At 30.7% G+C, this 16,646-nt stretch overlaps 2 protein-coding genes across 4 annotated transcripts in view; one reads left to right on the top strand and one right to left on the bottom strand.

Moving 5' to 3' along the window:
- The window catches only part of LOC145322525 (activin receptor type-1B-like), a 279,945-nt gene that overhangs the window by 198,781 nt on the left and 64,518 nt on the right, over window positions 1-16,646 (top strand). The window lies entirely within an intron of this gene.
- LOC145322528 (uncharacterized) lies at window positions 11,012-14,403 on the bottom strand. Of its 2 annotated transcripts, none has more exons than XM_080164628.1 (2): window positions 13,985-14,403; window positions 11,012-12,209 (listed from the first exon to the last, which is right to left on the bottom strand). In XM_080164628.1, exon 2 carries the CDS (start codon window positions 12,194-12,196, stop codon window positions 11,198-11,200), a length of 999 nt encoding a protein of 332 aa, XP_080020754.1. In that variant the 5' UTR covers window positions 12,197-12,209; window positions 13,985-14,403; the 3' UTR covers window positions 11,012-11,197. The 2 variants fall into 2 exon arrangements, with proteins under 2 accessions (XP_080020754.1, XP_080020755.1); XM_080164629.1 differs by lacking the exon at window positions 13,985-14,403 and adding an exon at window positions 12,550-12,632.

The raw sequence follows: 16,646 nt of genomic DNA, 5'->3' as shown, positions 1-16,646 counted from the left end.
ATACATAATTAAAGTACCTTAAGTATTTAATCCAACGATGTGAGAAAATGTTTATAAAATGTTGGTACGGATATATTTTGGACACCATTGTCCCTTTTCCCTTTTGTCAATATGTACCATATTTATTATTAGGGCCATGGATCGCACCCTGGTGGGTAACAAAAACCAAACAATTTAGGATTCAAAGATTTATTATAGATTGTAGCAATCGAAGTTTACCAATTCAGCTAGAGGGTTACTACTTGGCTTATAAAAGATACAAATTTAATAAGGATGAATTCATTCATGAAAGGGAAGATCACAAAATCATACAAACAAATAAACCTTGCCAAACACAGGGTTACTCTACTTTTAATATTAAAAAAAACATAATATCATTATAGAGTTACTTAATTTTATAATTGTACCTAACTGCTACAGGAATCATCATGTAAAATTTGAAATCGATAGGTAGAATCCAACACCAAAACTTTTATAACAAAATAAAAGATCTTGTAGCATGGTATGGTTTCTCTGCATTAACATAGTAAAATCCATAGGGCCCTAATGTATATTGAATAGACCCGACCTCAAAAGATATTAAAGCATTAAAGTCATTACCGAAATATAATCATCTTATTTCACTAAATGAATTGTACTAGAAAATATCAGGAGCAAAGGAATAATTCATATTGAGAAAAAATATTTTACATTTTCTTTTGCCAAACAAATTAAAGAATTTCAGCATAAAGCATGTTATAATTAAAATTATCCTTATATAAAAGTAACAGGACTTTTGTTTGTCTGTCTAAAGCTCCTTATAGTTCTAAAAAACGTTTTTTAAAAACTAATTTGAAAAATAATACCTCCAACCTTCTAATAGATATTGTTTGTAAACAAATATCCCCCCCCCCCCCTCACCAAAAAAATATTCTTTTTGTTAAAACTAACATAAAAGTTAAAAGTTGACTTAGGCCCACAGGGAAAATTTTGCTTCAATTTCTTCATTTGAAAAATCAGTTATCCCTGTAAAATGGGTAAGGCACGGGGGGGGGGGTATGGGTTTATAAGACACAATTTAAAGCAGTTTAAAATGAATATTAGATAAATCAAAATTGTATTCTAACCAACTTACTCCTGTCGAATCTACAAGCATTAAGTTGATATATATTTTCAATTGTTTAAGTTTATTAGTTTATTGTTGGATGGGGAGATCGTTATTTTAGCCAGCTACAAGTAATACGAAATCCATTCTTGCGTGGCTTGAATGACACATTATATTTTGGCATAGATAAATGAAGGGCGGATTTTAGATCTACAATTAGTTACATTTTTAAAAATTTTACATCGGTGAAGGTTTTATAATCACTTTCTATTAATCGTTGGCTTAAAAAAACTTTTATAAGATTTTATTGGTTCATTTAATATAGCTGTTTCCAAACTTTTCAAACAATAAATTTCATCTTTATAAGGGGATATTATGTTTACCATCATTGGGAATGTAACGAACATTGTCTTATCCCTTAAGATTCCTGGTGTTCACTTTCTGTATCCTGAGGTGGATTCTTAAAAAAAAATTTGCCCCGCTAATCGCTTAGTGGGGCAAAATTGTTTTCGTGAAAAATCCACCAAAATCACATTAAAAATCTACAAAAATTAAACAAAATCGTATAAGGGTTATTATTATAAGATTTTATTTAATTTTTGTAGATTTTTTATGTGATTTTGGAGGATTTTTCACGAAAACAATTTTGCCTCACTAAGCGATTAGTGGGGCAATTTTTTTTAAGAATCCACCTCTGAAAGGGAACACATTTTAGGAAAATTCTGAGTAATTAAAATAGTATATTTTGGGTATGTCCGTAATCAGTATGTAAAGAATAACCTAGATGCTGAATTCAGGAATATCTTCAAGAACACATGTCGTAATCCCTCTCCAAATAGTAAAAAAACATCTGTATGTACCAGTGTAACTTCCCTAAAATTGTTAACGATTGGTTCAGCCTTTTATTAGATCTTAACGGACATACAAACAGATAGACATCCAGTTACTTTTTGAATACGATAGAAACACCGTAAATAATATTGGGTATTTTTAATTATGCGGTAGGGAATGGACACCCTAAGATAAATGTAATAAAAATCGTGGCACGAAATATTTGTACCGAGACAATAAATTTAGTTTTTACCAGGGCTAAGTCAGGGATGAAGGGAGGGGTTATCTTAGGCTCTTGTAGGAGGGAAGTATTATAGACACACTACTAAAGATTGACATGGTTTCATACTCCATAGAGGCGTTATTTTTAACCCTTGCAACCTCTAAAGGTACACTGCAATTACTTCAATTACTTCACTGAAGTCCCTTCCCTAGCCATATTTGTTGGCTCAAAAACTTTGGTACTTTTATTATCTAATTTTGATTGGTTGGTTCCTAAATAGTAGTATGCAAACTCTTCAACCAATACTATTGTTTAACATAATTTTGGATGTATTATTAGTTTATCGTGCAGTGTCTTATCATGTTATTTTTTGGAAACCCAATTATTCCTGTTTTCACCCTCTTTTAGATCATGGAAAAAATTGCGCTTTTTAGTTACAGCAAAAGTTTCTTTTTGAAATTTGCGTATTTGCAAGAACTAAAAAACATTCATAAGAAGCAAAGAACACAGGACACTGTAAACAAAAGACAAAATGATCGTGACTATAATCACATTGTTAAGGGGAATCTTCACGAGAAATTTCAAATTGATATCTAAACTGGAAAATAAAGCAATTAGAAATATCCTAGTTGGATTAAAATCTGTTTTTCTATTGTGATTGACATAAAAACAAACACATTTGCAGTACCCCAACTAATGTTTTTGTGCCAGACAAATTTAGTTCTGATTTTGTACTGTATATATTCTGTACATATGAAAATGATTTGTTTTTTAACAAGATAATTTCTAAAATAAATATTTATTGTTGGGACGCAGTATATATTTTAATGGTTATTTTCCCTTTACTATTAGTAGTCTTATTTTGGAACACCGTATTAGTGTCGGACAAATCATCTTAGTGACGTAACTAAAAACGAGGGATTAGAGGGGAGGTGGGAAAGGAAACCCCTAAAAAAGAGATGGATAATAGAGGTGATTGATAATTGATAATTGATAAAGAAAATGTAGGAAATAATTTATACTCTCTGTACTTTCTACCATAGATTAATTAATTTGTATTTTCTAGACAAGGATGACAACATCCATAAAAACGAAGCACAAAAATCAGAAGGTAGAACAAACGCACAATAGCTAGAGTGTCAGAACTTAATAAGCAGAATATTAATTTTGAAGTCTAAATGAAATTGCACATAAATTTGTTGCAAAATTGCGTAAATATAGCATACAGTAAAAGGACATACTTCCGTGCAAAATTTGAAATCAATATTATAATTCTAATATGTCTAATAAATGTTGTCAAAAAAAGGTTGAAAAAAGTCCGCATATTTGATTAAATTTTTCTTAAAATCCGCATATTATGCTGATAAAAACTATAATACATTATCACTAGCAGTCACATCACTAGAAGCTTTTAGGGTGGTAAGGGGGAAAGTTCACTCTTCCAATTTTCAATTTAAGTTTTAAAACAAAGAAGTAAAATTGCGGAGATGGTACTTTTTTCTAGGTGTTATTTTTTTTGGAGAGTGGAGAGCCCTCTTCCTAAATAGTTATAAACTTCTCTATACCTATAATAAGCTTCACTGTAAAGAAGAACCCTTTAGGTTCAGCGGTTAACAAGATCCGTTGCTACAGTCAAATAAATTGGTTTATTAAATTGGACTATCTCCTCCTCAAGTGCCCCAAGAGGCCTCTAAGGCGTAGCCGCTAGTAATAGGATACAGTAACAAAATGCTAATCCTTATATCAAAGTAAAAGAATGTTTGTGTGTGTGTGTCTATTTATATGGAAGGATCTTCCTAACTAATATGCTTCTCCTTTGCAGGGACATAGGTCATAGGTCATGGGAAGGTTTATAACTATTTTAGGATAGGGTACCTGCACCCTCACGCGCTTAAAAAAACCACCAACATTTTTTTAAATTTTTTCTTTTAAAACTAAATTGTCCTTTTAAGTATATCTGTCAGACAGAAAGACAATAAATATATGGAGCAGATCTGTATAAATATCAGGTATCTTGACTAAAACTTACAGCTGGCTATCTAAAAAAGCAGTTGTGAAAATAACATTTCTCCAACAATAAGGTTTTTTAAGCATGACCGACAGTCAGACAGACAAAATAATGTATAGAGTAGATGCAGGGGGGGGGGGGGATTACTTGAGGGCACCCTCAAATTTTGGAAGTCGTTAAGTAGATACACATATATCTTGGGTATAGTCCCTTTCATGACAATGCCTCTTAAGGGAAGTTTCTTGGTATTTTCACAGTAGATTTTCTCCTATTTCTAGCCACTGCAGGGGGGGGGGGGCTCTATCCATGCGGGGCCATTTTCCTAACCCTGCAGGGCAATCACCTAACCTAACCTAAAATAATCCATCAAAAGCTACTGTAAAAAAAATACATTAAAACACCTCTTAAAAGACATTTTCACTAAAAATTTCAGTTGTCTTTCTTCAATAGCAGCCAAAAAAATACACAAAGCATGTTTTAAATGGATGTACTGACTTTCTGTTAACAATGATAGAGTTGCTTTCTAAATTATACCTAATTGTCATAGGAATCATCATGAAGAGTTTGAAATTGATAGGATAATTCTAACATGTCTTGTTTAATAATCTAAAATCAATTAATAATTTTATCTAATTTCAATTTCAATTTATCTATGAAATAAATGTAAAGCTGTACAGGTTAAGGCTACTATCTGACTCAATACATTTCTTTTTCTCCTCTTTTTAGCAACCGAATGAAAGTAATTCTTTTCAATTCCAGATAATTATAAGAATTGGTAACATTTGCTTAGATATTTATTTTATAAAAACATAGCAAAAAAAAATAATAACCGTATTATAATACAGGTATTAAATATTCATATACAAACAATAAAATTGAATATGAATAAAAATTAAGGATAGATCAATCAAATAAGAATTATGTACAGTGTCAAAGGACTAAACAATCTTGTGAGAGGTAATATAACTTATGCATTTTAAAAAGATATTTGTTAAATAGACTGATTATTTAAAGACATATTTGTTAAATATGTTGCTCTACTGGATATCATTACCCTTGTTAGAATGTACCATTCATAAAGAAGGTTATTTTTTAATGGCAAAACTGTTTAAGCTAGCTTTTTTAACAATTATGTTCAAATTCCGTTAAATTTATTGATATAAATAATCTAATAATTGATTGTTTTGTTTTTATTCGTAATTGTCTTTATTATATATACATTATTATGCTTAATTAAAAATTTCTGATAAACATCTCATTATATTTAAAGAAAAATTAGCTGTCTCTAAATTTAATATAGAAATAAAATTATTATGGAAAATCAATTGATTTTTCATGGTAACAGGTATTAGTTACAAAATACAGACGAATTTATAGATGTAATCTTGAAAAGATAGCTTTAATTTAAAATGATAAATATGCGTTATTTTTACCAAAAACTAGACAAAACCCTTTTTTGTTGTTGTTGATAGCAATATCTTATTTCTTTACTCTCGTTTATATGTTATATATAGTTTTAACCTAATATCTTTTGATTTAATTGTTATTGGTTTGAAATTTTGACTAAAAAGCTGGCTTAAAAAATAGCTCATATGTGATAAAATATATAGCATTTTGCGCTAACTTATGAGGGGTTTATACAATAAGTATAATTATAAAAGCAAATATTTGAAAATTATTTAAAATCATTCAATGTTTAATGTAAGATTAAGCCAATTATTAATCACGAAATTACATAAAGGTTTTTTATTATTTTGCTATATAATCTATAAAATATTTACACATTGTAAGTCAACTCTTGAGTTATGTAAGAAGTACAATATCAGCTGATAGATCTTATTTCAATTTTGAAAGATAATTTTATAAAAAAAAAATAAAAAAAAGTTGATTTTGTTTTTTAAAAGTGAGCAAAAATAATGAAGAATTTTTAGAAATATTTTTAATATTTTTTAAAAGCACAAAAAATCTTGATTTCAGGCCTTTATTAACAATTCTTAAAAATCCTAGTAGTATCGACACATCCTATTTTTTTTACGTCACTAAGATAATTTGTCAGACACTAATACGGTGTTTGCATGTTTTTCTTTCATTGTCCTATCCCTATTTTCCTGGAATACGCGATACATACATTTTTTCGTATTCATTCGAATCCGGTGGATAAGAACCGGTTCTCATCCACACGAAAAAACTATGTCTAGCATCGTATTATATCCAACTTTCTACGAATATAAAAATGTACAATCATAAGATTAAAACCAGTTTTTTTAGCCCGTGCCTTCGGCACCTCGGGGCTAAAAAATGGTTTTAATCTTATAATTGTACATTCTCATCCGCGGAAAGCCGTTTATAATACGATGCGAGAAATAACTAATACGCTACAATAACAACCAGAGATTTGGAGCCAACAGAAAAACTCCGTTTTATACCTGGAGATTGATAAAAATAATTATTTTGTAAAATTTATGACTTCTGATTAAAATCAGGGATTTAAATGAATAAGATAATGGACGATAAATTAATGTACATCCCATATGATGATATACAAAATTACCCCTTATATGTATTACTTATAGGAAAACCCTGGCCCCTCTGATCCAAAAGACATTTATTAAAAGTTCAGGGAGGGAGGGGACATTGGGCTGTTTAATACACTAATTCTTAAATTTAACCTGTTATAATTACCTTATTAAAATCATACTTTTGTAGCAGGATAAATAACATACCCCACTCTCAGTAGGGGATTTTGGAATTTAACACATTTTAAAGCAAAATTTGAAATTTTTAACATAGCGTAACACATTACATTTTGTTATATATCCTTGTAGCAAGATATATAGAACAGTTTTCTTAGGGATTTTTTTTTGAAATGTGAGACATTTTTGGCCTTATATGAGTGCCAAGGGGGATTTTACTGCTTTATTTTCAATGTTTAGTTTTAAATTAAAACGCTAGCGGTTGCTGCTTATAATAACTTTTATTAAAACATTATAAATTTTTATTATAAGTTCTTTGGCATTTGTTTAATCAAATAATAATTAGACTTTTACTAAATTTTATTTATCACTATTCAGTAATAAAAATATTTGCAAGTAAAGCATTATAAAACTGCTTTAAAAACAAATATATGATTGTATGCACAATTAGTTTAAACTAATTACTAGATCCTCTGCATCTTCTATAAAAAAATTGAATTTTAAGAGTCGGCTTAGACTTACTGAGTTTAAGATTATTCAGTGTTCCTATGTCGAACAAGTGCTGACTCCTTAGTTAGCAGGGACAGTAAGGGGTATAACAATGGACGATAAATTGATGTTCATGAATTATCCCATTCCCATTGAAAGTCCCCAAAGTTGAAAAGGTGATGAATAAGAAAACGTTATTATTGAGGAATAGTTTATTAAACAGCCAATTGTCCCCTCTCTCTTTTATTTATCAGATGTAACAAGTGGCGTGCACACCAATTTGCAGGGAAGGGGCCTTGAGGGGTTGAAAACACGGGGAAGGGCACAGGGATATTACCCCTCCCTATCCCGCTCCCCAAATTCTTTGAAACTCTTTATTGTAAACACCCCCCAAATAAAAAACTTATGTCTTTGAAAGAAGAAAGCAATTCTTTAAAAGATCTTGCTTTGGGATGTGTTGATACCCCCCCTCCGCAGCATACCTCTTCCTAATGCCACTTGAATGGCCCAAAATACAGACTCTAATTACTCTGGATTTTTTTTATTTTTCATTGTTTTTTGTTGGTAAATAAGATTTTGATTCGAAAATTGTGTTATATGTAGTTTAAAATTTTGCCGCTAGGCGTCTTAAGTAAACTTTTTTTTTTGTTGTGTACGCTTTAATGAGTAATCAAAATTAATATTTTCTTTAAAAATTACTTTTAGTTTATAAAATAAAATTTATATGGAATATTTTAATCTTAAAAATTTTCAATATTACTCTAAGTAACGAAAGTTTGGTTTTTCTTATAAACTATTCATTAAAATGGCTAAATGAAGGTACACGAGATCTTAACGACAGACAAACATCCTGCTACTTTATATAATTTAATCAATTATACTAGCGGCTTCGCCCTATAAAGTAGAATTTTCTTGAGTCCTGTTAACGCAGGATTATAATCGAAAATAATACACATATATGATTATATGATATTTTGCTTGTCTTGTATCAAAGGATAATCGATATGTTACTTGGATGTTGCACCAGATTTTGATGAATTCTAATTAAGTGAAGCTGGCTAAAATAACTATTACCCCCTTTACTCTATCACATATCCCTTCCTGAATGAATTAACGAACAGACAAATAAAGAGCTCCATGTTAGCAACCCAAATTGACGAAAATTTTTCCTTGTCAATATATACACGTAAATTCTATATTCCATTTATATTGTTCTCCTTAACATTGATGCTTCTAATAGATTCCTCCGACCTCAGCGGCCCACCCTTACTTAAAAACTAAAATTAGAGTAAATGGTTAACATACAGTTACTAACCAGCGATCTAAAGATAAGACAATGGCCGATAAATTGATGTACATCCCAAAAATGATACACAAGTTTACCCCTTAGTACATTATAGTTAGTACACACAACTTAATAAACCAACTCATAAAAATTAAATATTGAGCAAGCAATTTAGAAAACGTTAATATAAAACTTTGGGGACAAGTGAAATAAATATCTTAATGTCCCATCCCTTCCTGTTCAATCACTATACCTGCTATAATCTTTGTTATTCAATTTCTAAATTTCCGCCCCAAATCTCAAACATAATACGTAACCGTATTGTTAAAACTCATCTATAAAAAGTTGATAGCCTAGGTCGCAAATCAGAGAGAATTAATCCTTTTTTTGATAATAGCGGCTACGCCTCTAGAGGCCTCTAGTGTCACTTTAAATGATTTTTTTATATATAAATTATGTCTATGTTGCGTTTGACGTTTATGTTTCGATGAACTCTCTTTGTATCGAGAAACGTAAAAAAAAAGTTATAAACCTTCCCGGGCCTATGAGAAACTATCCTGTTAAGGAGAACCCGATCGGTTCAGCGGTTAGCGAGATCCTTCGGTACAAACACACAGACACCAGACACCCTGTTACTTTAGTATAAGCACTAGTATAAATGTGTGTAGAGTAAGACTTCGTGAACGGCCGGACAAATTATTCTATACCTCCCCCCCCCCCTCTCCTACGACATTGTTTAAGTTTAAATAAAATAAATATGATATGTAATTTTATTATATAACTTAGTAAAGTTGTTTTAAGATTTCATTAACTACTAAAGATTTCATTAACTACTGAAACGATACTCCATTGCAGGAAAGTTTTCATGGGTTGTTTGTTTTAGGCTTTTTTACAATCCTCTAATATCGAGCCCCTGGATGCCAGAGGTGCAGCCACTAGTATGAATGTAGAGAAATTCCAATCATATCAAACTTTATCTATACTATCGCTTTCATTTATTCTAGATTCTAATATTTATTTTAAGGGGTTTGATAAGGATTGGTTATTACCTTGGTTTATAAGGTGGGTTAATCTAGAAAAAAGTTAATCTGAACTACCGCTACAAAGTGGTGTGCACTAAATTCAGCATATGTAAAAAGCATAGACCCTTATTTTCTTCAGGGAGGGGGGAAATTAGGCTGTTTATTATTATAGTCCCCAAGTCTTACAATAACGTTTTCTTATTAGTTGGCTCTTAACATCCATGGCTTGCATAGAATTCTCATTGGTTGGTTCATTTAGTTGAGTTTCGAAACACCTAAACCACTAATTTTAATCTACAGAATTGGTGATTTTGTGTATCATCATTGGGGATGTACTTAATTTATCGGCAATTGTCCTAGAACACAGTAAAAGTGTCGGACTGATTATGACGTAAAAAAAATTAGCCAATGAAAGGCCACTATAACTTTTACCATTGGTCAATAATGGCCTCTCATTGGCTATTTTTTTACGTCATATTCAGTCCGACACTTTTACTGTGTTCATTGTCCTATCCATTTTGATCCCTGCAAATTTTTATTTAGTTGAGTTTCGAAACACTTAAACCACTAATATTAATCTACAGAATTGGTGATTTTGTGTATCATCATTGGGGATGTACATTAATTTATCGGCCATTGTCTTATGCCCTTAGTTCCCTGCATTTTTAAAAATATCAAACAGTCCAGGGATAAAGAGCTAGACCTTCAAAATTGAAATACTTTTTGTGAAAATTAACTAGTCAAAATCCGAGATAGTTGGTGTAAGTGAATGCACACCCTATAAAATATATGGCAGATTTTAATCCTTCACTTTTCAACGTCAGGATGTCATCACAAAACCACCAAAAAAGAAATTGCTGCGACTAACATACCCTGATATTCAGGGAGAACACATAAGCTGATAAATTAATGATACACAAAATTATCCCTTAAGTAGATTACAAATAGTAGTAGCAATGTTTAGACTTAATGAACCAACCAAACAGAGTTCATTGAATGTCCCCAAACAGTCATTGTATAACTTAGGTTACAATGTACAAACACCAAAGCATTATGCATTCGACTTTTAACCCCACCACCTTTCTGTTAGGAGCGTAGCTTCGGAAAATATAGTTTAGTAATCATTATAATAAGTTTCCTATTGAAGACTTCCAAATTTTTTAGAATTAATAAATAGTCCTCAAGTTTTCTAAGCTAACATTTATAACATTTTAAACACCAGAAAAATACTTAGCCAAATTTCCCCTCTTAATCTGCTTTTTTGGCAATTGAACGTGCAACAAAAAATTCACATTTTTAGGACGTGTATCAAATGTCAACAGACGAACTTGCATTAAAATTATAGAGTAACTCGCTATAATCTAAGTAAAAAACACTTATATACAAATAATTTATTAGGTACAATTCGAAAAAAATGCAATAAAATTTTTTAACCTAACTAAATAATATTGTTCTTTTTTCTTCATAATTGGATTTTCAAATTTGAATTAGTTTGTGATGAAATAATTAAAAATAATCATTAAAGCAAAATTAAAATTTGAGAAAATAAAAATCTCTATGGATCAACGTTGCTGATTAATTCTTGTGTTGATTTTCACCAGGGCTCGTTCTGCACGCTCCAACTGTTGGCGCCTTTCCGCCGCCAGCCTTTGGTCCCCGCCGTTGGCGGCCAGACCCGTCAGGCTAAATCTGAGAACCTTAATAAGGTTTCTCAGAAGCAAAAATCTTTTGTGTAGATTTAGCTCCTTCAGTTCATTGGTATGCTCTTGTAGATTTTTTAGTGCGCGATTTACTTTGGCGCATTCTTCAGGTGTTGTCAAAGATTTTGGCGCCCTTTTTGAGACCATACTTTGACCGCTAGAAAAAATACTTTTGTTCATCTGTGCAGGGTTTTTAATTAAATGAAGTTTTAGATTTCCATTAGCGGATAACTTTCTAATATTAGTCATGAAAGACTCATTTGATAAATAGTTCTGATTTTGTATGACAATATAGACGTTCAGGTCAGAGCAGGTTTGCTCACAGTTTGAGATCATTCTTTGTAGCTGCGCAAATTCTTTAAAAATCACTTTCATGACCTTACGTTCTCCGTTTTGCTGCTGCAATGATAGGTACGCAGAAAAAGTGGTAACAGAGTTTGAGTTTTCCATGGGGTTTTCAGTTTTGATGGAAACGGCCGATTCTTGTTGAGCCTTCCTCGTATTATCCTCCTCCTGCTTTGGACTACTACACACAAAATCTTCTCTGTTCCAACTAAACGGTGAATCATCGCCGTTCCCGCCGAAATCGCCATTGTTATCATGTTGAGGCAATGGTGAATTTTGACAGCTGGAATTGGGCGAATAAATGCCGCTGGATCCGGGCGATCCGGGTAGAAAAAACTGCTGGCCAACCGACCTAAAATTTTCAAAACTTACTTCGGCGGCAGGTCTATGCAAATCGGCGGTGGTCAACTTTCTGGGTGATGCATTCTGGCGGCAGACTAGGGCGGGTAGTTGGAGGAGGGAGGCGGGTAGGTGGCGGTTGCCGCCAGCATTGTGATTAGCTTCTACACGTCCCATAGCGGCGGGTTATCTAAATAAGAAAAAATTAATTAGTCTAAATATAATATCAAATAAGTTTTTATGTTATAGAGTAGTTTTGGAAACGAAGTAGAGGGTGTCGTTGTACTTTCACAGAAGCTTTTCTCCTATTTCTCCCTGCAGGGGACTCTAACCTTACGGACTATCATTAACATTTACCTAACCTAACCTAAAAATAACTTATCAAAATGTTCTGCTGAAATCAAAAGATGTAGATATACTCACTATATCTTGATTAATCCTAATTGCTTTAAAAAGTTACAATCATTTTCATTTTACTACTAGAGTATTTATTTATATTTTTATTGTCTTTATTATGATTTTATTCTTACCTAACTATGTACAATAACGTTTATCACAATATGAGAAAAGAAAGACTAAGAAAAGTCTTTATTAGACAAGTATGTATATAGTGAAAAAAGCTTTCTACTAGATGACGCAATTTCGAATCTTTTTATTGCATCACTTTTTGATAAAGTAACTTGCAGAAAAAAAAGCTCTCCATTACTTATACTTTTTGCCGCACCCAATAAGAGGGTTGGGGAGGGGGGGGGGGGTTTCAATCTCAAAAAGCCAAATTTAAAAAGAAATTAAATAATTAAAGGGGGTGTTAAAAGGGTCGAACAACCCCTACATTCGATTCTTTGAATTCAAATGGACCTATTTAAGCGTCTCAGAAAATTGTAGACTTTATATGCTCAAAATATGACAAAAAGCGAAAAAATATTTTAATTATTTGATGGAAGGGGGGGGGGGGTTAGAGGGCCCCTTTAAATTAAATTAAGTTATTACAAATTAATTTAGTTGCATAACTATAGAAGCTTCCAATTTTATGATATTGTTTAAAAAAACGTATTTGTTAAAAATTAGAAGAGAGGCCCGCAGGGGGGTTGTATAGTTTTAAAGGTGGTCAAATATTTTAGGTGGGATCCTACCTAAAAGAAAAAGATTTTATGAGGCTATGGGTTTAAAAGATTTTATGAGGCTATGGGTTTAAATAGCCCCTTGAAATGTATGTTGAAATATGGAAAATTTTGATTCAATTTAAATAGGATATGCAATGGAACAAAGTAACTGGTAGAAAAAAAGCTTCTCATTATACTTATACGAGTTGCCGCACCCTATAGCATAGCCTTGGAGTGAAGCCTCCCTAAGTCAAATTCAAAAATAGAAATAACTAATTTAATTGAAGGGGGGAGTCAAAATCGTCTTTCGATCCAAATTCAGGACCTATAAAAGCTTCTCTGAAATTTGGTCTTTGAATTTAATATCTCTAAATCTATATTAAGTTTAAAAATAATATTATTGTGGAGGGGGTTTTAAAGTAAATTAATCTAGTACAATTATAAACCCTCCAGTTTTGTGATATTGTTATAAATTAGAAGAGAGGCCTGCGGGGGGGGGGTAGCATTAAAGATGGTCAAATATTCGCTAGGTGGGATCCTACCTAAAAGAAGAGATTTTAGGAAGCTATAATGGGTTTAGAAATGGCCCCTTTAAGAGTATGTTGAAATATGGAAAATTTTGCTTCCATTTAAATTAGGGGCAGGTGTAACCGTTATAGGAATATGGATGAGAAAAATAATAATATATAGCTCCAAATATTTGTAATACTGCTTTCAGAAGCTTGCATTTCTGAGGGGATTCTGGATTTATTGATGTTTATCCCCTCCTCCCTGAAAGTATTGAAATTGTATATGCGCTTCGCTTCTATGAATGTGATATTTTATTCTTGTTAGATTTTATTTATGAAAAATATTTATGTACCTGTTTACTTGTTTGAACTTTAAATAAAATCACTTTTATTCTTTAAAAAGAAGTAGTATACATTTCACAATTTAATTAAATAAAAATGTTTTTTTTTATAAGTTTTTTTAGGTTGTTACTTTAACTGAATCATGGCCTAAACTAAGTTAAAATAGTATAAGCCAAGATTATTATACTAAATTCATTGAAATTACTACGTAATTTATTGAGAAATATTAGGAAATATCCGGTTTGTATTAATACAATGATGACTCAAAATAAGTACGGAATTTTTACATAAGATGGTGCAATATACTTTGTGCAATGCGCAGTAGAGACAAGTTTTGATACGTTCTGCGCAGCTTCCAGAGGTATATAGAAATTTCCACTCTTGTCTAGTTGCACACACACACACCCGCACACAAGACACCCAGATAATATACACACACACACACACACACACACACAACGCCAATTCAAAGCCCACGTATGGGCCCTCAGATGTCAAAACTTTATTTTAGTGTTTGGCCAAAATGACTTAGCAATTGTATCTGTAAGTACGTCTAATAACATCCTTTGCTATTTTTAAAATCCTAGAAAATTTTTTTTGCAAGAAAATTGCATAAATTCGCAACCTTTTTTAGAACCACTACATAACTCGAGTTTTAAAACTTTTTATATAAAATCCTTTTTACAAAAAATATCAATAATTACTTAAAATTAAACCTGAAAGAAAAAAAATCTCATTACACGTGTTAATTTGCATGTTTTAGGTCTTTTTTTGAGGAAAGTATAACTTCCACATTTTTGACAATAATATATTTTTTTAACATTTCAAAGTAAAATATAATAAAACTTAAACGATTTTTCTTGAATTATCAGTTGAAAATTTCATCAAACATGCAATTTAAGTGATGAAAATTTAATAAAATCATTTTTAGAATGTTTAGAATTACCAATTTTCTACATTTAAAACAAAATGTTAACATAATTTAAAAACATTTTAACATATAACTTCAAAAATCATTAACATTTTATAAAAAGATGTTTCAAAAAATAAATCATTAAAAGGTATTAAAATGCATTTGAAATTACTTAAAATTAAAACGAGAACATCTTTTTACACTGTATTCTATGTAATAGAGTTTAAATGACATGATTAGTGAATGAAATATTTCCTAAACTCATTAAGCCTTTTTGTGACTATATTAAAAATAATTTATTTTGTTTTATATTGCTTTTTTATTCAAATATTTGACAAAATTTTCCCTACGTCAATAAAATAAAGTCAGTTTTTTACTGTTTCCAGGTTTTTCTTTATAATTATAACAATTAAATATAATATAAATCTTCATTATCTTTTATTTGAATTATCATACACATTAAAATGTAAAGTATAAGCTAGAATAGCACTTTTTTCAACGAATATTTTAATGACATTATATCAAAATAATTCCTCTTAAATATCACACAACATATGATTGGGAAGTATAGCCATTTCTTGGAGGTATAATATTTACAAAAATACCATTAATTCTGTTTTTATCAGAAGTTAAAAAAATTGAACAATTCTAAAACAATGGTTGGCTGTCTAGATATTGAGTACACTAAGATTACGTCTCTGTTCTATTAAAATAACGTTGCAAAAAGAGGGGTTCTGAAAGTAATCTACCTAATTTTTTTTAAAGAACCAACAAGTACTGTCAGTATCTTTTTTCTTGTAATCTAGCAGACAATCAAATCATAACACAATTTTCATGATAAAATATTCAGGTTTCTACTTCACATTTTAAAAAATATACTGATCAATAAAATGTTCAAAATTTTACTTTGTACTAATTGACAAAATATGTTGTAATTCTTATTTTAAAGTTACATTTTTATCCCTGACAAAATCATAGACGACTTTTAAAGGCATCTTATCTAAACTTTTTGAAGAAAAACTTAAAAACGTTAATTAAGTATGAAAACTATTTTCTTCGATTTTTCTGAAGTTATTATCGCATTCTATGGGTTTTTTATTATCATTTACTTATATCGAAAGTGCCAAACATTGTACCCTAACTTATTCATTTAATAAAAAACCAGCCGTGAGCCGCTAAACAAATTGTCATGTTCTACGTGTTATCATAAAGATTATTCTAAAACGCAATATTATTTTAAAGATTATTTAAAACGCAATATTTTTTAAAAAATTATATGATAAACGTTTGGAAAGAAAATTTGTAATACATCAACACAAATTGATTTTGAATGCCGGACATTTTTATCAAATTTTTATTGCATTATTTCATCAGATTTTTTCAAAGAAATAGTTTTTATCTTTCTCCTTTTTAACCCTAGTAAAAAAGAATAAACAGAGTAGATATTTTTCCAATTTTCTTATTCTAATAAAATTTGAAATTTAAACATTATTTTGAATTTCAATATTCAAAATTGCCGCTAAAATGAACCAACCACATATGTCAGGAGACATCCAATAATTCTTTCATATTTTGCAAAGGAAATAGTAATTGGTTCTTTATAGCGGTATATCCAGGGAGGAAGGGGACATTTAACTGTTTATTATACTAGTCCCAAAAGTTTAATGATAAAGTTTTCTTATTTGTGACCTAAAAACTGGACTTTTAACTGATTTTGATTGGTTGGCTCAATAAGTTAAGTGTCCAAACTTTTAAACCAC

Source organism: Acartia tonsa, chromosome 6 (assembly GCF_053477335.1).
Source record: "Acartia tonsa isolate MP-2025a chromosome 6, ASM5347733v1, whole genome shotgun sequence".
Classification (NCBI taxonomy): Eukaryota; Metazoa; Arthropoda; class Copepoda; order Calanoida; family Acartiidae; genus Acartia; species Acartia tonsa.
Note: the sequence above shows the minus strand (reverse complement) of the source record. Positions and strands in the feature narration are given on the sequence as shown.